The sequence below is a fragment of the Gorilla gorilla genome, chromosome 23 (assembly GCF_029281585.2).
Source record: "Gorilla gorilla gorilla isolate KB3781 chromosome 23, NHGRI_mGorGor1-v2.1_pri, whole genome shotgun sequence".
Classification (NCBI taxonomy): Eukaryota; Metazoa; Chordata; class Mammalia; order Primates; family Hominidae; genus Gorilla; species Gorilla gorilla.
The window spans coordinates 24,344,879-24,368,415 of NC_086018.1; the positions used below are offsets into that span (position 1 = coordinate 24,344,879).

A 23,537-nucleotide genomic window follows, 5' to 3' on the forward strand; every position below is an offset into this window, starting at 1 on the left:
GCCTTCACCTATAGTAAGAGGTCTTGGGTTCTAGTCTAAATTCTTTCACTGAGTGGCTGTGTGACCTTGGATAAAGTCACCCCACTTCTCTGGACCTCGGTTTCTTTCATCTTTCAAATGAAAGTAACAATGGTACCCATCTCTTCGAGGTCCTGAGATGATGAAATTATACCATATGCAGAAGCACTTGGCAAGGGCTTAGTACATTACACACACTCAACAATTTAATTGACAGCTGTGATGACGATTAATCCCTTCCATGGCCCATGGTCCCGTGTACAAACTGAGCTCCTTTGCATAATCACACACACCACACACACACACACACACACACACACACACATTGATCCCTCTGAGCTTGCAGTTTGAGTGTTACAGTAGGAATGAAGAGAATCCATACACAGGTCCTACCCAGGTATCCCACCTGACTGATTACCTTCCTCTCCCCCACGATTTGCAGGGGATTGTGGTGGTAACTTGGAAACAGAAGCACCAGTGTTAGGTCCTCCACCAACACATGCCCATGTTCTGCTCCTTGGCCACGCCACGCTCTTCTTGCCTTGGTGATTGCAAGAGCCTACTTGGGAGGGGACCTGCTCTCTGTCTGAGCTGGACATTGCCTTGTCGGTGCACCCCTGCAAGCTCAAGGCATTCGAATGCAATTAGACCTGACATCTTAGGGAGACACGACTGCTTGTTTTACGAGTCCCTGACATGCGCTGTCCTCCTGAGCTTACTATTCGACGAGTGTTTATTGAGCGCATACCGTGTGGCTAGAGTTGCATCCAATTATCAGAGGTCTGGAGATGACAATAATCACTCACATGGATTACTGTGGTGCCAAAATACTCACGTGCCCTTACCTTTGTGCCAAGCTCTGTTCTGAGCACGTTACCTCTTAGTTAATTCTCGAAGCAACCTAGGAGAGTCACACGATTTGTTCTCCATGTAATAGATGAAGACAGTGAACCTCCTCCGAGGGGTGAAATGGCTTGCCACTTAGACCCAGGAGTGCCAGCCTCACACCCCTCATTACCCCTCAACCCTGCTTCACAGAGTAGAATCGACTTCATCCTGAGGGCAGCCAGCCTCCCTTGAGAGCTGAGCAGGCAAGCAGTGTAGTCAGACCTGCTGTTTAGACAGCACCCCTGGGAGGAAGGCAGAGGTGGGCGGAGGTGGCAGGAAGCCAGGCAGGAGGCAGAGGGGCAGCAGCATTGGCTCGGCATGGTCCTGTGATGGCCAAGGCCTGGGGAAGCCCCTGCAAACCCCTCTGGGGCCTTCCGGGGAGAAGCTGGGACAAGCCCTCCAGGTTTCAAAGTTCGTTTTTCTTGGAGGAGTTCCCACGCCAGGTGGGGGCGGCCCCTGTGTGGAGTTTCCTGGGGGTGTTCTGGCTGCTCGGATTGGCCACGCCAGGGCTTTCTCCAGGGGAGGCCTTCGAGAATATGTGCACGATGCGGATGCAGAATGGCAGGAAGCGGCGACCCCAGCCACTGCCAGCTTCTGCTGGGAAAAGCTCTGTCAACTCTTCCTCCAGCAATGCAGAGCCCCAGCCCACCGCCCTCTGCACACGTGCGTGTCTGTGTGTGTGTGGCAGTATATACCACACACCACACACACACCACACAACGCTATACACACCACACACCCTAACACACACCACACACACACACCACACACACAACATGACACTACACACACCATACACACACCACATACACACCACACACACACACGCACAAACCACACACATGACACTACACACACCACACACACACCTGCCCACACACCGCACACACCACACACATGCCACACGCCATATGACACTACACACACCACACACCATACACACACACCCCTCACACACACCACATGACACTACACACACCACGCATGCCACACACCCCACGACACTACACACACACCACACACACCATACACACACCCCACACACACACACATGACACGACACATACCACACATGCCACACACACCACATGACACTAAACACACACCACACACACCACATGACACACCATGCACACACCACATGGCACTACACACACCACACACACCACACGCACACGCACCACACACTACACAAACACACATACTGCCACATACACATCCGACCTCACCAGCTGATCAAGCTTCCCTCAAGGTGAGCTCTCGCACCCTGACTTAGATGTCCCGGAATGTAGAGGGCCCTGGGTTCCACTCCGTGTTTTATAAACCTGGGGAAGCTTACATCCAGAAAAAGGAAGCAATGTGGGCAGTGCCACAGAGGAAATTCATGGAAGGGCCACAGATGCCATCTGGGGTCACCCCTAAGTCTGGAAAACTCAGGCCTCAGCAGCCTATTTCTAAAGCCTTGTATTCCCCAGATCCACCCCTTCCTTGCTATTGAGTGGGGAAATGGGGAAAGTGTGTGGGTCCAACCTTCTCCACAGAGGGAAGCATGCAGTGGCTTGGTCATGGCCATTGTTAATGGACTTTTTTACAATTTGTGGATTCTGAGATTTGCATCTGGGGAAACTGAGACCCGGGCTGGGAAGCCTCTTGTCCAGTCACAGGTCAGAAAGGTGGCAGCATAAGTGCCCTTTACTGAGGTCTCGTCACACCAGGATTTGTTGCCACGCCGCCCTTGCCCCTCAGCAGGGTGCCTAGTTCCTTATAAATAGTTTTGTAATAGAGGAAAAATGCTCTTGTAGTGGAATTCCTGGCATTAATTGTTATTTACAGCTGTCAACAATATTATCCCCATTTTACAGGTGGGAACACTGAGGCTCAGAGAGGCTAATCTGCTTCAAGGTCCTGCAGCTAGAATTTGAACCTGTTCTCTTAATGCTGCCTCTTGTGCTGGAGGTGAAACACCAGGGTAGTTAAGGACAGCCGTCTTTGTAGGCAAAGCAGCCGGGGAGCTGTTGGGTTTTCCTGGTCATGGTGCTAGGTGTAAAACGTTATCAGTGACCTTGCCAGAGCCTCGCCCACTGCCTTCGGAAATGGCTCAGTCCAGAGATGTGGAAATGAGAAACTGCTTGAGCTGCCCGTGGGGCAGGCCCAGGGGGATGGCAGGCCGAGAGCAGGAACTCTTTCCTACTCTTTTTCTCTTTGGGAATAAGAGGAAAATTGAGAAAAGGGAGAAAAGAGGAGGAAATGGAGAAAAGGAAGAAAAGAAGAAAGGCCATGGAAACTGGGAGCCTCTCTGAAGTCAGGGCTGGGTCTCATTCAGGCTGAAAACTCCAGGTCTGCGGCTCTCAGTCCCGGCTGCCCAGGGGAACCCCCTGGGAATGGGAGTTTTAAGTGACACTAATTCCCAGTCTCCACCCCCAGAGTTTCTGATGGCCTGATTTGTCTGGAGTACAACCTAGGATCAGGAGTTTTTAAACCTCCGCGGGGATTCTGAGGTGCAGCCAGGATTGAGAACCACGGGGTAGTGGGTTCACAGCCTGGAGTGGACAAGCATTTTGGTGAATATTTTTGGAGAGAAACAGAGAGGAAGAGAGGGTGGAAGGAAAGGAAGAAAGAAAGAACAAAGAAGAGACTAAGGAAACAGGCTGGGCACGGCGGCTCAAACCTGTAATCCCAGCACTTTGGGAGGCCAAGGCAGGTGGATCATCTGAGGTCAAGAGTTCAAGACCAACCTGGTCAACATGGTGAAACCCGGTCTCTACTAAAAATGCAAAAATTAGCTGGGCTTGGTGGTGGGTGCCTGTAGTCCCAGCTACTCGGAGGCTAAGGCAGGAGAATAGCTTGAACCCAGGAGGCGTAAGTTGCAGTGAGCCAAGATCATGCCATTGCACTCCAGCCTGGATGACAGAGTGAAACACCATCTTTTAAAAAAAAGAAAAAGAAAACTCATCATTTTTGTGTGTTTTAAGGTGTCCTATTAGGGAGCCAAAGATACTGGTTTTCTGTGTCCTCCCTGGAGCTGACATGGTTTCTTGGCCTGTCTGCCATTTTATCAAATTAAATTGAAAGCAAATTTAATTGGGTTTCACTGGGCCAAAGGCCCCTCGACAATTCTGTGTTGCTGAGAGGTGCCTGGCAAGGTTGTGCTGCATCTGAAACGAGCACAGAGGCCTTAGGACCTGGGTCTTTGGGGCTCAGTTTACTCCTCTATGGGATTCATAATGTTTTTTCTCTGACCACCTGACTGTGTGGGTGTGGGGATCAGATGAGAAAATAGATACAAAACAACTTTAAACATGTCCCTTCTAAGGCCTTCAAAAAAAACTGTAAATATTTTATCAAAGTTTTATTGCATACAATGGAATTTACAGGTTTTGATTCTTGTTTTTCCTTTCTTTAGATCCTATGATTTATTTCATCACTATCTCTACTGTTCCATAAAGATCTTGCCTGAAGGGCAAGATAGTGTTTTCTTAGGAAAGTCACTTAGTTCCTCTGAGCCTCAGTTTCCTCATCTGGAAAATGGACATAAATTCGCCGTCATTCCTTCATTTAAGTGAACTTTATTTCACCTGTGCCAAGCCCTGGGTGGGCTCCAGGGATTGGGGTGAAGACATGTGCCTTCAGGGAGCTGACACAGGCAGATGAAGGTTGCTGGTCTGTTGCTCAGGCTTTGTCTTCCAACAACGTCTGTTTGGATTCCGGCTCTGCTACATAACCAGCTGCTTGAGCTTAAGCGTGTTTCCTCACCTCTGGGCACCTCAGTTGGCTTATCTGTGAAATGGGTGTGAAGAGTCGTACTTACAGGGTTAGTCCGAGGATAAGAAGAAATGGTGCATGTAAAGTGCCTTGAAAAGCACTTGAAAACCTTAGCTAATTATTACATAGCTGTAAATGCAGGGTGGACAGAGGGATCCTGAGGAATTAGCAAGGTGTTGTCTAGCAGAGAAGAGAGGAGAGGGCTTTCCAGGTAGAGAGACGAGCATGAGCTAAGGCATGAAAGATGGAGGCTTTAAGGATCTAGGGGCTGCAAGGGGCTTGGTGTACTGGATGTTTGAGACAGCAAGAGATGGGCTGAGACCCAGCTGTGGACTTCCTGGGAGGTCAGGCTGAGAAACTGGACTTTAGTCTGTGGGCTAATTTTTGCGGTTTCCACAGTCCAATTCTATTACCAGCTACTTCTTTTTGTGTTACCGTTTTTGTTTTCCTGAAACTGCGTGTAAATTGGCTTGCCTTTTTCACTTGGCTTACTCCAACCAAAATAATGTCCATGAAATTAGAAGTTTGATGTGCAAACCATATATTTATATATTTTTCTAATTTGCATTTAAAGAAATGCATAAACATTAGACATTCCAAAGTATGTTTGCCTACCTAAAATCGTCCTGTGAATGAGGCTCGAAAAAGCCTTTTAAAGGCAACATTTCTAAGCCAAGGGTCAAACGTTTGTTTAGAAAGGAATAAGGAAAAGAAAGGTGGCTTGCTCATCATGTCTTTCTATGACCTCTCCGGAATATTGACTCTAGCTCAATAGTTACCAACCTCACCTACCACCTGCTCCCCACATCCAGGCTCCTGATTGGTTGGGGTAAAAAGGGCACCTGCTGGGGAAGTCAGCCCATTGCATGCTTAGGCATACACTGCCCTCTGCAGGTGAGCAGAAGGATTACATAACCAGAGATGGGTTCGCTGGTCTGTGTCAGATTCTGATTTGCATTCTATCCTCACCTCTTCCACTCTCTAGACCCCGGTGAAAGCAATGAGGGTCCCTTAGGCTGTTTTTATCCTTTTTGAAGAGGTACTACATTCATATGATTCAAAATTCAAAAGTACAAAAAGGTCTACTGTGAAAATTGAGTTTCCCATCCTTCCCCAGCAAACAGCCCCCTCTCTGGCTCTCCTCCCTAGAGGCAATTACTTTCTTATGTATCTTACATATCCTTCCCCAGATCTTTCTAAATATTTCAAAAACCATAACAGAAAGCTTTTATCTATCAAAATTAAGCCACCCAGACTAAGTAACTAGATTAACACTGATTTTATTGCAAACTCTGTTATACCTGATCGATAATAACCACGAACAAAACACAAAGAACATTTGTTACCAAGAAATGTAAAATGTTAGGGAGACAAAATCTTTTTAAAACAAGAAGTCTGGGCCAGGCGCGGTGGCTCAAGCCTGTATCCCAGAACTTTGGGAGGCCAAGGCAGGCGGATCACCTGAGGTCAGGAGTTTGAGACCAGCCCAGCCAACATGGTGAAACCCTGTCTCCACTAAAAACACAAAAATTAGCCAGGCGTGGTGACACGTGCCTGTAATCCCAGTTACTTGGGAGGCTGAGGCAGGAGAATCGCTTAAATCCGGAAGGTGGAGGTTGCAATGAGCTGAGATCGTGCCACTGCACTCCAGCCTGGGCAACAGAGCGAGACTGTGTCTCAAAAAAGAATTTAATTTAATTTTTAAAAAACGATGTCTGTAATACAAAAATCACAGCTATATAGGAGGAATAGCTTCTAGTGTTCTATAACACTGTAGGGTGACGATAGTTAACAATAATTTGTTGTTCATTTTCAAACAGCTGGAAGAGAGGATTTTCAATGTTGTTTTTTTTTTTTTTTTGAGACAGGGTCTCGCTCTGTTGCCCAGGCTGGAGTGCAGTGGCGTGATCTCGGCTCACTGCAACCTCTGCCTCCCAGGTTCAAGCAATTCTCCTACCTCAGCCTCCCGAGTAGCTGGGACTACAAGTGCATGCCACCATGCCCAGCTTATTTTTGTACTTTTTGTAGAGATGGGATTTCAGCATATTGGCCAAGCTGGTCTTGAACTCCTGACCTCAGGTTATTCACTCACCTCGGCCTCCCAAAGTGCTGGGATTAAATGTGCGAGCCACCGCACCCAGTCCAGATTTTTTTTTTAGACAGCATCTCACTGTGTCACCCATGCTGGAGTACAGTGGTGCAATCAAAGCTTACTGCAGCCTCAACCTCCAGTGCTCAAGTGATCTTCCCACCTCAGCCTCCTGAGTAGCTGGGACCACAGGCATGTGCCACCGTGCCCGGCTAATGTTTTTATTTCTTATAGAGATGGGGGTTTCACTATGTTGCCCAGGCCGGTCTTGAACTCCTGAACTCAAGTGATCCTCCAGCCTTGGCCTCCCAAAGTGCTGGGATTACAAGCATGAACCATCATGCCCAGCTGTTCTGAATATTTTATTTGTGGTTTTTTTATTCATGTTTTCTGACACAAGACTCAATCGGAACACACTTCTTGAAAATGTGTGTATGTGGCTTTCACGGGCTATTGTATAAAATGGTGGTCCAGATCTCAAGCTTTGGCATCAACAGACCTAGGTTTGAATCTTGACCTTCCTGGTTGAGCCTCAGTTTCCTTATCTGTATAATGGAGCAAGTCTTACTTTGTGAGGTTGTTTGAATGCTTGATACTTGGCGGACAGCACTGTTGTTATTCAAAAGCTAAATGTGGGTCCTGGGAAATGCTTTCTCAGCTATCCAATGGGACCAGTGTTTCCACTGCCCTGAGAAAGGGAGGATTTAAAGAAGCAGCCAGAAGTGGTAACACTAAATGGCATGTCCACAAATGGCTGCTCAGGCCCTTGAAGGGGCTGCAGAATGTGCCCAGAGCAGGGTCAAGGTGGGGAAGGAGAGGAGGCTAGACAAGCTGGACAAGCCAGCAGGTTGGCTTTGGAGTGGCCTCCCAGGCATGCAGGGTGTCAGGTGGCATCGGACTTGACTCTAGTGACCTACATATCCAAGAAGGATCAAGGCATGGCCAACAAGAAGCCCTAGAGGCAGGCGGGGCAGAAATCCCTTGAGGCAGCCTCCCTCTGATATCAAAGTTTTCAACTTAACCCCTGGGGAGCGTGCTGAAAGCAGCCAGGGCACTGGCTGAGAGGAGTCCCCTTCCCAAGGTTGGAGCAGGGAAGAGTCCAGTCTGGGTTAGAGTCCTAGGTAGGAATTGGGGTCAAAGCCACAGTCTACTCTGTGCAAGATCTGACCCGAAACCTGGCCCTATGCCCTGAGCTGGCACTGATTCACCCGAGACACACACTCAGCATGGTGCTGAGCACTAGGGATACAGCCAGCAGGGAGCAAGACAGGGGAGGGCCTCAGGGAGCTCCTGATCTGCAGCAGATGAGCATCCCCAGACCAATGGGGCCCCGAGTGCTGACTGAGCTCCATAAGGAGGGTGAGCACAAGGGCTGCAGGCCAGACCAGGAGGGGATGCTAGGGGCTCTGTGCAATAGTGAATCATGGAAGGCTGAAACTAAGGGGTGGGTAGGAGTTTCCCAGGTGGAGAATTCAGAGCACAGGGAAGGGAATGTGAAAAGTCCCAGAGGTCACCAAGAGCATCGTGCTTTGGAGAGACTGATGAGCAATGCAGTCTGGTTGGAGGTAAAACAATGGCTTGGAAGAGAGAGAGTCAGAAATGAGGCGGCAGGGACGGGGCAGGCGGCAATGCAAAAGATAGACCTATAGAGCCTTGAGACTAAGGTTAAAAGTTTGCACTCTGTCCTAAGATGTTTCTTTTTTTTAATTGAGGTGAAATTCATACAACATGCAATTAGTCATTTTAACATATACAATATATATATCTACATATGTGATACATTTACAATATTGTGCAACCAACACTTGTATCTAGTGCCAAAACATTTCCATCACCCCAAAAACAAATTCCATACCGATTAAGCAATTGTTCCGCATTCTTCTCCTCACCCCCTAACCCTTGATAACCACCCATCTGCCTTCTCTCTCTGTGGATTTCCCTATGCTGGATATTCCTTATAAATGGAGTGATTCAACAGGTGGCTTTTCGTGGCTGGCTTCTTTCACTGCATGTCATGTTTCTGAGGTTCACCTGTGCTGCGGCGTGGGCCAGTGCTGCATTCCTTTTTATGGCTGAATAATAACTCCGCTGCACAAATAGACCGTATTTTGCTTATTCATTCATCTGTTGAGGGAGCAGATCTGATTTACCTTCTGGAAAGACTCATCTGGCTGCTAAGGGGAGGAGTATCAGGGCCAGGTGAGGATGAAGTCAGGAAACCACCGAGGTGCTGTCCAACAGCCCAAGAGAAAAGTGATGATGGTCTGAGGATAGCCTGCGACAGTGACCAAGAAGAAAGAGGTGGATGTAGAGGGGGAGATGGGAGCTGAGGTCTTCTGCCAGGAGCTCACACTTTGTGCCTGTGGAAAGCCTTTCACTCTGGCACCTGAGAAGGGCCAGAGTGGGCAGGGTCTGGTCTTGGGAAGCTCTGTGGTCCTACGGGATTCTCCCAGAAGGGATCCTGCCACTCCCAGTCACAGTCAGACCAAGCCTGCCTGCCTGCCAGCATCTCTCCATCTCCCCTTCATCCTGGAGTCAAACTGCCATCTCGTTTTCCTAGCGCCTCCTTGGATCGTGTCTAGCTGACATCTCAATTCAGACCTCAGCGGAAAACCACACTCTGCCCTGTGGCTCTCCCTGCAGTAAACTCAACACATTTTCATCTCGGTTGCTTACAAAGGTCCGATTCCAGGGACACTAAATGCACTTGGTAAATACATGGATGAGCAAGTGAAAATGTAAGCTCGTCTTTGCATTGAGGGGAAAAAACTAAATTGCCAAACTCTGTGTACATAATTGGAAGCAGTTTGTCAAAAAAGATTCAGAAGGATGAGGCAGAGAGTAACTTGATTATTTCTCACAATGACCCTTCAGGCACATCCTATATTATTTTTTTCCTCTGGGTGAAAGCTGCGTTTTCATAGGTCTTCTGGTCACAATAAGTGCAGTCCAGTCTGAAAATCTTATAACCCTAAGTATCATTCATTTTGAAACTTCATCCCTCCCCCAACCGTGCTCCTCTGGCTGGGAATTTTGCAGACAAAGGGCATGGGAGGTAAGGGAATAGGAGACTCTAACTTGGCTACACTGTTATGTTATAGAATATATAGAATGCTGATTTTTTTTCTGTCTTTAATAGGATATTCAATGTGTGAAAGTCTCCTGAGCACAGCTGCTCTTAACTTTCCCTTTTGCTGGGGTTCTATCACCCTTTCAGTAGGAAGCCACTTTTAAGGAGACCTATAGTTGGCTTCTGCCTGCGAGGTTCACAACTAGACCCAGGAAACATAGATCATATCCCTACTGTCATCAGTGATGGGATGCTCACTGTCAATATCTGCTTTTATTCTACTTGCTCTGCCCAGAGGCAGGCAGGCATCCCCAGTCTGATTTTATCATTTCTTTTGGTGAGCATCAAATCCAGCTACTGTTATCCAAGCCACAAAAGAAAGACACCTGCCAAGGCACCAAGAGTTCCCTTGAAGCCCTCCTCACTAGGCTTAATGTGAGGGTGATACACATTCGACCCTCCCTCCTATGATGCCCCACAGTGACCGCTCCCCTCAAGGCAGTCCTTCCTGCCAGCCTCCTCAATGGCCAGTGCCTTCTTTTCCTTCTCTTATATAAGCTAGAGGTGGGAAGAAGGGCTCAGACTGGAAGAGCTGCATCAATGTTAGTAGATGATGCCATTGGTACTCTGTCTAAGCCGTGCAATACTTGCCACCATGTGCCCATAATGACTTCCTACTGCAAGGCCCTGCCCACTTCTCCAGCATTTCTCTGATGCCATGTGGTCACATGGGCAAGCCAGAAGTGCTAGGGACTCAACACATCCAGGAGCAGCCCTCAGTCAATAAAGGATGGAAACTGGAGGATAAATACCCCAGCTCCTTCTCCCTATGGATGTGTTCTGCACCGTCTCTAAAATTCCTGCAGGACTGAACCCAAAATGCACAGTGAAACCTGCTCATCAATCCCCTCTTCGTTGAGTCCTTCCCTTCTTCTTGTCTCATTTCCCCACCAGTGCTGCCTGGGATGGCCTCCCAGACAAGCCAGACTTCAAAAGGCATTTGTATGTTTGCTTGATCTCTGCATCTGGAGAATCCAAATGCAATCAACAGCCAAGTATCTCTTTTTGGAAAGTGGAAATCCACTGCACCTATTGTCTTGTTCTTAGCTTAGGGAGACACTGCTAAAATTTCAGAACAACAGAAGAAATTGCATTTAATGGTCTGTTGCACACCGTTTACAATGTGCATTTATATAAGTCATGGTTTCTCAAGTTTAGCCCTGTTGACATTTCGGACTAGATACTTTCTTGGGTTGAGGGGCTGTCTTGTGCACTGTAGTATGTTTAACAGCATCCCTGGCCTCCACTCACCCATGGTACCCACCTAGTTAGGAAAAATATGTTTCCAGACATTGCCAAATGTCACCTGTGAGGAAAACTGCCCCTAGTTGAAAACCACTGACATAAATCATCTGATGTCATTTGGCATAAACAGAAATCCAAAGAAGGATGATGGTGGTGATGATGATGATGACGATAGTGATGATGGTGATGGTAACGATGATGATGCCAAAAATGAAAGTGGAATATAACAACATAACATTCAAATGACATCACCGAGCTTGCTCAGGTGCTAATGCTGAAGCTGGAATTTGAATCCAGACCTTCTGCCTGCCTCACCTCATCCCCAGAGCTCATGACATAGACGAGGAATATTAAGGCTGATTCACAGACAAGAAATTTCAGAAAAATCACATGCCTTCCATGAAAGTGACAAAGCTGAGAATCAAACCAAAGCTTTCTGATTTCCAAGCCAGTGTGCTCTTCCCTGCACATTGCTCCATCCTATTTTATGGAGAACAAAGAGTTGCCGTATGGTTTTAAAATAAAAGCTATTTTCACCCTTGAAGATGCTGCTACTGCATTTTGGCCATTTAAGTGAAAGAATAAAGCCAAGATGTGCATTTTCTGTAAACTACTGTCACCAGCGGATCAGCTGTGAAGTCGGCTTAAGGAATATATCTGCCATCTACCATGTTTCACACTAGTCTAATCCAGTACTTTCATGAACAATTGATGTTTTCATGGTACGTAGAGCTAAAGAGGCCCTCCCCTACTACAGGTCCAAAGCTGACATCAGTCCCACTATTTTTTTTGCTGTCAAGTAGACTCTCTGGGAGGCTCTTTCATACCTTAGCATTTATTGAGCACCTACTGTGTGCAAGAACAAATGGCAACTCCAGAATTTCAATACAGCAGGGGTTTAGGGGCTTCGATCTAGTTAAAAACTGTCAGTGGGGTAGGAGGAGTCTGGGGGTTTTGTCTTGAAGACATGTGTGCAAAGCAAGCAGGTAGCTTTTATTTGAAGATGTTTTGGGAGTAGCATAGGGGAAAGTGATGAAAATTATGGCGGCAATCAAAATCTTCCTAAGCCACCACTTGGAGCAACTTTACATGAGGAACTATGAGAGGTATGGTGGAAGGTACTGGGGTGAATAAAATACAATCCCTGCCCTCCCAGAAGCAAACTTTCAATACCTTTCTTTGTGTTTCTGTTGTTTTGTTCTGACCACCTGAAACACCAACATGGGTAGTTGCCACCTCACCTCCCAACTCCCGGACTAGCAGTAAACACCACTGTTGGCCATTGGATGAAGCTATCAGCAGGGAGGGCCACTGTCAGTCTGCATCAGTTTCAGGAACTCTGCTCAGGTCCATTTCCCGGAACACCTCTCCTCTGGCATTGAATTGCTCAGTCATACAGTTCCTGTATAAAACCCTTCAGTGTCTCCCCGTCTCCTGCAAGATGATGTCCAAAAGTTGAAGCTTGGCTCTTTAAGCCCTTCATGATCTAATCCCTGCAGAACTCTGCAGGCTTCTGTGCCTATCCCCATACCCCAGGCACACTGACCACTGGGAAAATTCTTTCAGGAACCATGGTCTTACTCCTTTCTTCCCTCTGCCTTCTCCCCAACATTCATTGTTTTGTTTTGTTTTGTTTTGTTTTGTTTTGTTTTGTTTTGTTTTGTGAGATGAGTTCTCGCTCTATTGCCCAGGCTGGAGTACAGTGGCACAATCATAGCTCACTGTAGCCTCAAACTTCTGGGCTCAAGCAATCCTCCTGCCTCAGCCTCCTGAGAAGCTAGGACTACAGAGGTGCACCACCACACCAAAAAAAAAATTTTTTTTTGAGACAGGGTCTTGCTTCTTTGCCCAGGCTGGAGTGCAGTGGCACAATCTCAGCTCACTTCAACCTCCACCTCCCAGGTTCAAGCCATTCTCCTGCCTCAGCCTCCCGAGTAGCTGGAACTACAGGCATCTGCCACCACGCCGAGCTAATTTTTTTTTTTTAGTAGAGACGGGGTTTCACCATGTTGGCCAGGATGGTTTCGATTTCTTGACCTCGTGATCCTCCTGCCTTGGCCTCCCAAAGCACTGGGATTATAGGCGTGAGCCACCATGCCCGGACTTTTTTTTTTTCTTTTTTTTTTTTTTTTTTGTAGAGACAGGGTCTCTCTTTGTTGCCCAGAATGGTCTTGAACTCCTGGCCTCAAGCAATCCTCCCACCTCAGCCTCCAAAAGTGCGGGGATTACAGGTGTAAGCCACTGCACCTGGACTCCCTACTCTGTGTTTATCTGCCTCGAGGTCTCCTACTCTTTCTTGAGGTTTCAGAGCAAGAAGCGTCACCTACTGCAGGAATGCTTCCATGATGCCCCTAATCTGAGTTTGTCCTTACTTTCTCTGTCCTTACTTTGGTTATAACTCCTGCCACAATCCCTGGCTTACAAATCTAAATAGATCACTACTCTGTGACCCTTCTGAGCTCAGCACAGTGCCTGGCTCATAGTAGATGCTCAAAAAAACAAACAAACAAACAAACAAAACATTACGGAGGAGACAAGAAAAGGAGAAAGACATGAGAGAGAAAGAAGACAGAGAGAGGGAAAGAAGAAAGGAAAGAAAGAAATGTGAGTTTATATCTGTCCATGATTGATGAAGCCAAAGGTGAATTATCTGGCATTCTTTCAATTAGAGATCAATTTTATCTAGCATGTCTGAGATGGCACATGTTTCTGTGGTATAGTGAAGTGATTTATGGATTAACTATCCACTGTGGTTTAATTATTTAGTGTCAGGGTACTTTCTTGCATTGGAGTCTTTGAAAATGTGTCATCCTTTAACAGTATGAATGGTGACAGGTTTGAGCATATCTCATAAATAAGGTGCCTCCATCCCACCTCTGCCCTACCCCTTAAACATAATGGATCATTCAGTTGACTTTGAGGAATTTGCCCCGTGATAAATGGAAAGATCATTTCACCTTATATAAAAATGCAAGTTGTAATTAGCAAGCTGTCAGCATGTTCTGCACTGAAGAAGAATGAAAGATGCAGGTCATAGCCCCAGCCTGTAGCCTGGTGCCTAACACAGAGATGTCACCTAAGAAATGGTTGCCAATAACAGGAGTTTTGAAGGTGATTCTTCTTACAATGCAGCATTTGACTTTGCAATGAGTCCCATGCAGCCAAGACCATTGCATCAATGTGTCTTCAAAAACCCAACTGACAGCCGGGCATGGTGACTCACGCCTGTAATCCTAGCACATTGGGAGGCTGAGGTGGGCAGATTGCCTGAGCTCAGGATTTGGAGACCAGCCTGGGCAACACGGTGAAACCAGATCTCTACTAAATACAAAAAACATTAGCCAGACATAGCAGCATGCACCTGTAGTCCCAGCTACTCGGGAGGCTGAGACAGGAGAATTGCTTGAACCCAGAAGGCGGAGATTGCAGCGAGCTGAGAGTGCCACTGCACTCTAGCCTGGGTGACAGAGTGAGACTCTGTCTCAAAAAAAAATGACTTACAAAACTTTATGTCACATTTGCAGTCTATGTCAATCTTACCCTCAGCCTGGGGTTAAGACACATAGCCTGGAGCCTGACACATACACACTTAACAAATTTTGTATTGCCTGAAAAAGTTAATCAAGGGTTTATTGAATGCCCATTCTCTGTTTCACATGACTCTCCCTCTTCTCTGCCCTCCAAGCCTGAATCTGAGCAACAGTGACATCTTGACCATCTACGATGGCGACGAGGTCATGCCCCACATCTTGGGGCAGTACCTTGGGAACAGTGGCCCCCAGAAACTGTACTCCTCCACGCCAGACTTAACCATCCAGTTCCATTCGGACCCTGCTGGCCTCATCTTTGGAAAGGGCCAGGGATTTATCATGAACTACATAGGTAGGTGTCTCATCTGGTCAATTTATTTTTTCTTTGTGTTTAGATACAGGTTAAGGTGGTTTCCTCTAGGTTATTTGGCAGTTTTGTACTACAGCGATTTTTCATTGTATTGTATTGAAATATACTCATTTCATTTTTAAAAGCCTGGGCTCTCTAGTCATGAGGACCAGGGTTTGAGCCCTAGCACGGTCATCGATGTCTGTGTGGCTTTGGGAAAGTTACTGAACCTCTCTGAGCCTTCTTTTTGTCATCTGTAAGATGGGAATAGTGATACCTATTCCACAAGGTTGATATCAGGATGTAGTAGACAATGCCTCATAACTTATGTTTCATGTGTGGTCAGCTGAGAACCTGTTGTCCCCATGTTTCCTTTGTGGTCAGCTGAGATCTTACATCAACATACTTCCTAATTTCTTCCCAATTTGTGCAACTTCTCAAACATCGTCTTCACCTTCTTGCCCGAACTGAAGCTCAGCTCTCCTCTAAGGCCTCTTCTTTTCCTGTAGCCTCGTTGAACAAGGACAGTCTTCCTTTCACACTTCTTGTACTCTAGGAGCTATAGATGCAAAAGATGTCTTTCCTCATCCTCAATGTGGCCTCCAAACCGTGTCTCTCCTGCTCCTCCTAAAACAAACAAAACAAAAAAACAACCTGCTATCAAATTCAAGCTAAGCTCACACACTCCTATGACCCCTCGTGTGCTTTCATCCAATCACACTCTTCCCTTCTCATTCCCCACCCTGTAACTCTCCCTCATTCATTACTGGCTCTACGACCCACCCCTTTTCAACCTTTAAACCCTGGAGGGTCCCAGGCTCCATCCTGGACTGTATCCTCTCTTCCAGCTAGACTCACTCCCTCCATGCCCTCATTAGTTCCCATGGATTTAAACAGTACCAATATCCGTTGACCGGTTCATACTTACAGCCTTGACCTTAAACTCCAAATCCATCTACCCAACTCCCTGCCAACTCCTCCCTTGCCTCCATCCAATAGACATCTCAGATTTAACATGGCCAAACAGAATGATTTCTTTTCCTACCCACCACCACCACTACCCAACAGCATCCCCTGCTGTCTGCCAATCCTAGGAAATGAGACAACAACTCTCCTGGTTTCTCAGGCTGCTTCCTCCTTCCTTGCCCCCATATCCAATCCATCCTCTCAACTCCACTTTTCAATATGTCTCAAATCCAAGCACATGTCCCCGTCTTTCTAAGGCCACCACTCTAGTCCGAACTACCAACATTCCCAGATGTCAGAGGACAGGGACACCATGAAGTCCCACTGATTCCAGTCCCAGAAGAGACTTGCACTAACAGAGGAACTGGTCCAGCCCTGTCGTGTTCCAGCAGAAGAAACCCTGGACAAGCAAGGATGAAGCGTTGCTCATCGGGGCAGAGCCAAGCTCCCATCCATGCTTCCTCATCCCTAGCTCCAAAGCTTCCTCCACCCCCAATATTTTGGGCAGCAGCGGAGAACCTGGGAGACACAGAGGGTAATTAAGACCTAACATCCTTTGACATCCAGAAGAATGGGTGAGTGGTTGCACCCCAAGAATTTCAATGGGCAGGATTCGGCCAGTGATTAGGAAACGTGCTTGCACTTCCCAGGAATTAGACTGGCATCTTGATTTCCAGGATGGAGCAGAGAAAAGGAGAATTCATCCTACCCAGCCCTCTGCCACCACCACTACCACCAAAGACCCTGTGGTTGGAGCAAGATTCCATGTCTTTGGTTCTTTCTCCCCCTTCACTTAAAGAATTGTCCATCTCGGCTGGGCGCAGTGGCTCACGCCTATAATCCTAGCACTTTGGGAGGCTGAGGCGGGCAGATTACGAGGTCAGGAGATCGAGACCATCCTGGCTAACACAGTGAAACCCCGTCTCTACTAAAAATACAAAAAAAAAATTAGCTGGGTGTGGTGGCAGGCACCTGTAGTCCCAGCTACTCAGGAGGCTGAGGCAGGAGAATTGCTTGAGCCCAGGAAGCAAAGGTTGCAGTGAGCCAAGATTGCGCCACTGACTCCAGCCTGGGTGATAGAGCGAGACTCCGTCTCAAAGAAAAATAAAAAAGAAAAGAAAAGAAGAGAATTGTCCATCTCTAACTAGGTTGGTGCAGAAGTAATTATGATTTTTGGAGTTTTAATTCGCAAAAACTGCAATTACTTCTGCGCCAACCTAATAGTATGAATTGTCCTCTCTGTACCAGCACTTGCACCTAAAAAACAAGCTACCCCCTTGACCATGGGCTGTTTCAAGAAGCCTCATGCGTGCCAAAGTACATTCCTTGCATTTTTATTTCCAGATGGTGAACATTTTTCATCCCTGCCTGCTACATGTCCACCTCTCAGAGAGGCTAACACGAGTATTGATCTTCTTTTTTATGTTTCCCAGGGGCCTTTTACCTTTGATTGTGCTGCTAAATATTTTCAGAGTGTTATTGCTACAATTTCTTGTGGGTTCCCCGCTCTTTTCTGGGCAGTGCCCTGGGCTTCAGGGGATAACTCATGTTGGCTGTCCAGGCAATGTACCCTCCAGACTCAGCTGCCTTTGGAGGAAGTCTCTGGTCTCCTGGCTCCTGTTGCTCTGCTTAGACGTCCTCTCCCTCTCCACTGAAAGATGAGGTCATGGTTTTTCTCATTTATCTCCCCTAGTGCCCAAGTCAGTATTCCAAACCTGCATTCAGCTTGATGGCAAAAAAAAAAAAAAAAAAAAATCTGACTCTGACTCTATCCAAGGCTAGTCAGGGTTAACCAGAAAGTCTGGCCAGTGTTCAGTTTGGCAATATCTTGAAGAAAAAGTGTTTTTGTTCATTGAAGTTGAAACTTTTTGTGATTTGTGTGACAACTTACAGTTGGCAAGCACTTTAACATATATTATTTTATTTCACATCTTCAAATGCATTATCTCCATTTTCAGAGGATTTGGTTCATAAAAAATCCCTTGACGCCTCCTATATGCTAGGCTCTGCACACCAGGATATAGAGATGAATAGAATATTCTCCCTACCCTTAAGACATTAGTGGAAATGCGAAAGGCAGTCCCATTAATAGACAATACCAGGATCACAAGCTGATGCTGTGGGAGAGGCACAAAAAGGATTGCAGAGAATGTTTTTCAGGGATACACAGCTTGGCTAGTTTGGGTAACAAAAAAGAGAGAACAGTTCCTGATTGTTATTCCTGTTAAAGAAACACACAGTTAATTTCACCAGAATGGCAAATAGACCGTTCTAGCTAATTGTGATACCACTCAGTTGCTTACTACTTACGTTGAAGACCATGTTGAAAAGAACTCCAAGGAGGTCATGCCTAAAGTCTATGGCAAAGAATGCCATGATTGATTAGTGATGCCTGCCATGGGCATGAGAAGGGTATTTGTTATTCTGGGTCTAGATTTTACCATACACAGATGTAACTCCCATTCAATGGATGCATCAGATGGTAGGTCAGGGGTTCCTGTGGTCACTAGAGAATTCTGAAGATCCTATATTGACCTAAATGCCTAAGCCCAGCTCTGAAAGGTGGCCAAATTGTATCTGCTATGGTTGCAATTAGAGCCTTCCACAGGAAGGCTCTGGGCCTACGTGGTTCTAGAATGTGAATTCTACTCCCAGAATTCACCTTTGAACAGAGAGATGCAAAGACCCATTCACTGTTTCCCGTTCTTTGCCCACTGTCTATGGCCAAAGGCATGGGATGGAAGGGATTAAGAAACAGAGATAAGTAAGCAGTGCTTTTTGAGAAGACGTTGGTTATTTGTCGTGTGTTTATTCCTCCAAGTCTAGGATAATAACTAAGCTCCATATTGTAAGTCAACTCCAATCAAATGACAGTGGCTCCCTGGAGTGCTGTTTTGAGGATTGGGAGGTTTCCTCTTGATTCAAACAAACAGATGGCTGTGCTTGATTAGTGATGTCTGCCATGAGCATGAAATGGTAGATGGTGGTGTGCATTCAGTGCATTTGTGCATTTCTTTTGCGCAAAAATTGAACCTTGGTGCTAATCTTGTCCATGAGACTGAAACCATGACTTCAGATCCCTGCATTTCTAGAGTCTAATAAGATGCTCATAATATCTCAGTCAAACAGACAAACGAATCCATCTAACTCATCTTAGTGTTCACACAACATTGTCATATCCTGCATGTTATTTAACTTTCACATTGCCTTTTGGAATAGACAATGTAATAATTATTGACTCCACTCTGCAAATGAGAACAATGAGGCTTAGAGCAGTTAATTGGCATGACTGGAATCACACCATTTATTTAAAAAAGAAAGAAGAGTAGAAAAGAAGTCTTCCAACTCCTAGGACAGTTTTCTAATTCTTAGTAAAGTTAACAAGGGCCCATGGGAACAGACCATTCCAGAACCTCCACTTAGGGTGCTTGCTAAAAAAATACATGTTCGTGAGTCAGGGTCTCTGGGGTACAAGCCCTGGAATCTGAAGAACAGGAAGGTTATAGGGCGGTTTTCTAATTATTAGCAAAGTTAACAAGGGCCCATGGGGACGGACCATTCTAGAAACCTCTACTTAGGGTGCTTGGTAAAAATGCATGTTCCTGAATCAGGGTCCCTGGGGTACAGGCCCTGGGATCTGAAGAACAGGAAGGTTAAGTGACTTAGCCAAGGCCACCCAGTTAGTAAACAGTGGGGACAAGATTTAAGCCAAGCTTCTACATCGTGGCAGCAACTGAGAAATTACAAATGCAGTAGGTGCCACCAAGGAGACAGGAGGTCCCATGGGAGCGTGCAGCCATAGTGGCCCATATTGAAAAGTCAGACAAGCAAACCTTTCTCCGTCTCAAAGCATTTGGCTCAAGGCAGACCACATTTCTGGTGTCTGCTCCCATTTCTCCCCTTTCATCCATAGTCTGAGCATCTGCAGCTGTGTCCCAAATCCAGGGCTTGGCTGATTTTTCAGAGGCCTAAAAATAGAGGCTCCTGTCCCCCCACCAAGCAATTCTCAAAGCTATTTTCTTACCCTTCTTCTTGCAGACACCCATGAGATCTCCTTTCCCCAAATAAAATCATGATGAAATCCCGGGAAAAGCCATTGCTTGGTTCTCAGAATGACTTTCCTGCAGACAGCGGAGGTGCTCTCCTTTCCCCAGAAGCACATAAGAACTGCAAATTAATTATACAACATAATTAGCTCGCTCCTCCAAATCTGTGCAGTGGGCACTTTGAAGCAAGAATAGTAATAGTTTGCCATGCATTGCTACCTTAGTAACAAGAGTTTGTAGGAGAAAAACAGAACAATTACAGAGAAAGACACAGTAATAAGCTGTGGGTAGCATTTTCTGGAGTATGGTTCATTTTCACTAATGATATGCAATTGGATTTGAAGAATATACCAACAGTTTATTTTTATTTATTTTTGTTCAAATTGTTTTTTTCTTTTCTTTTCTTTTGAGACAGGGTCTGTCTCTGTCACCGAGCCTGGAGTGCAGTGAAAGCCTTCATGGCTCGCTGCAGTCTCAAACTCCCAGACTCAAGCAATCCTCCCACCTCAGCTTCCTGAGCAGCTGGGACTACAAACACGTGCCATCATACCTGGCTTATTTTTTTTGGTTTTATTATTGTTTTTGTAGAGATGGGGAGGTCTCCCTACACTGTCCAAGCTGATCTCAAACTCCTGGGCTCAAGCAATCCTCCTACCTTGGCTTCCCAAAGTGCTGAGATTATAGGCATGAGCCACTGTGCCCAGATTCTTTTTATTTTGATAGCTAATTATTTCTCTTAATGCATATTAAAAATGCATATATTACTTATTCACCAAACTCATGGATTTATAGATATTCTTAGGATGAAGCTGAGCATATTAGTCACCTATTGCTGTCTCATAGATTATACCCCAAATTAGCAGTAAACATTTATCATCTTGCAGTTTCTCTGGGTTAGAAATTCAGGAGCAGCATGAGTTGGATGGCTTTGTCTTGGGGTCTCTCATGAGGCTCTGGTCAGGATGCCAGCCAGAGCTGCAGTCACCTGAAGGCTTGATAAGCACTGGATGATGAACTTCCAAATGGCTCACACATGTGGCTGGCAAGTCAATGCCAACTGTTGACATGAGGCCTCAGTTTCTCTTCCCATGGGTCTCTCTGGAGGGCTGCTTGAGCATCCTCACAATATGGCAGCTGCTTCCTCCAAAGCAAGTGATTCAACAGAGAGCAAGGAGAGAAACTCAATGTTGTTATGACCTAACCTCGGAAGCCACCCAGGGCCACTTTTGCAATCTCCTATTCAGTGTTGGTAGGGACTACACAAGAGTGTAAATTCTGCTGGGCACAGTGGCTCATGCCTGCAATCTCAACACTTTGGGAGGCCCAGGCGGTAGGATTGCTTGAGCCTAAGACTTCAAGACTAGCCCAGGCAACATACAAGAGCTCATCTCTACAGAAAAAAAAAAAAAAAAAAAATTAGCCAGGCCGTGGTGGTACATGACTGTGGTCCCAGCTACTTGAGAGGCTGAAGTGGGAGGATCACTTGAGCCCAGGAGTTTGAGGCTGTGGAGAGCTATGATCATATTCTTGGCACTCCAGCCTGAGCAACAGAGACCCTGCCTGTAAAAATAATGATGATGATGATGATGATGATGATGATAATAATAATAAATGAAAAGCAAAAGTAAAATAAAAAACAAAAATACAAAAATTTTTAAAAGAGTGTAAACCCTCGGAGGTGAGAGTCATCCAGTGACATCTGGTAAGCAGCGGCCACAGTGAGACAGGTGCTGTTATAATTATTCCCTCATGAAAGGTCGAGGAACCTGAGCTGCAGAGTCAAAAAGCGATTGTCCCCCCGTCACACCGTTAGTAAGTGGCAGACAGAGCTAGGATTCTGTCTGACTCGAAATCCTAAACTGGTTTTATCAAACCAAGAGAATGTTCAGTGAGTTCAGGGGCCCACAGAGAGAGGTAACCATAAAGCTTCACCATAGACGAGCTCTTGCCAGTTAAGCGATTTTGGAAGCGTGTTGCTCATTTCTAGAGGCTTTTTTTTCTCTTCGCTCATCCCTCTAGCCGTCATAAAAGGAGGCCCCGACAACAAGACTGCCTCCCCCATCTAAGACTGACGTTTCTCTTTTAAAGAGGTGTCAAGGAATGACTCCTGCTCGGATTTACCCGAGATCCAGAATGGCTGGAAAACCACTTCTCACACGGAGTTGGTGCGGGGAGCCAGAATCACCTACCAGTGTGACCCCGGCTATGACATCGTGGGGAGTGACACCCTCACCTGCCAGTGGGACCTCAGCTGGAGCAGCGACCCCCCATTTTGTGAGAAAAGTAAGAGTGGTCTTGTTTCCTTCCTCTAGGTCCCTGGGTGGCAAATCCCTTCTAGGGATCTTTTTTTGGTGGGTGCAGTGGAGCTGTTTAATGTAGAATCTGGACTCCCCCTCCACCACCAATTCACGAGCATTGCTCACAAATGTCATTTTATAGCTGTCAGTGGAATTACAGACTCAGGTGCCTTCAGAAACCTGGACCATAATGTAAATGAGTGAGATAAGCTGGGTGTGAGACATTAGGCAGTACTGTGAACTCCAGTGAATGGGAGCGTATGTAGCCTGGTGAAAAAGAACATTTGGCTGGGTGTAGTGCCTCATGCCTGTAATCCTAGTGCTTTGGGAGGCTGAGGTGGGAGGATCACTTGAGCCCATGAGTTTGATAGCAGCCTGGGCAATACAGTGAGACCCTATCTCTAAAAAATAATAATAAGCATAAAAATTAGCTGGGTGTGATGGGACACACCTGTAGTCCTAGCTACTCGGGAGGCTGAGACAGGAGGATTGCTGGAATGCAGGAGTTTGAGCTACGATTATGCCTCTGCCCTTTAGCCTGGGTGACAGAGCAAAACCCTGTTGAGAGGGGTGGCAGGGAGAGAGACAGAAGGAAGGAAGGAAGGAAGGAAGGAAGGAAGGGAAGGAAGGAAGGAAGGAAGGAAGGAAGAAAGAAAGAAAGAAAGAAAGAAAGAAAGAAAGAAAGAAAGAAAGAAAAAAGAAAGAAAGAAAGGAGGGAAGGGAGGGAAGGGAGGGAAGGGAAGAAGGGAGGAAGGGAGGGGGAGGGAAGGGGAGGGAAGGAGAGGGAAGGGAGGGGGAGGGAAGGGAGGGGGAGGGAAGGGGAGGGAAGGTGAGGGAAGGGAGGGAAGGGAGGGGGAGGGAAGGGGAGGGAAGGTGAGGGAGGAAGGGAGGGGGAGGGAAGGGGAGGGAAGGGAGGGAAGGGAGGGGGAGGGAAGGGGAGGGAAGGTGAGGGAAGGGGAGAGAAGGGAGGGAGGGGAGGGAAGGGAGGGAAGGGAAGGAATGAAAGAGGGGAGGGAAGGAAGGAAGGGAGGGAGGGAAGGAAAAAGAGAGAAGGGAGAGGAGAGGAGAGGAAGGGAGGGAAAAATCATTATTATTTAACCATTTTAAGGGATTGGAATGAACATAAACTAGTTCCCTATAGAAGTCTTCTTACCCGCCTCATTTTTTGCCAAGAAAAGGCCCAAAGTGGGCAAATAAATTTGAATTGGGCCCCTTCT

At 46.5% G+C, this 23,537-nt stretch overlaps 1 protein-coding gene across 10 annotated transcripts in view; it reads left to right on the forward strand.

Moving 5' to 3' along the window:
* Window positions 1–23,537, forward strand: part of SEZ6L (seizure related 6 homolog like) — a 213,218-nt gene that overhangs the window by 155,522 nt on the left and 34,159 nt on the right. For all 10 annotated transcript variants that reach the window (XM_004063200.4, XM_019018736.3, XM_019018737.3 and 7 more), the window contains exons 10-11: window positions 14,818–15,014; window positions 22,112–22,306. In XM_004063200.4, coding sequence (XP_004063248.2) covers window positions 14,818–15,014; window positions 22,112–22,306 — 392 coding nt within the window. The remainder of the gene's footprint in view (window positions 1–14,817; window positions 15,015–22,111; window positions 22,307–23,537) is intronic.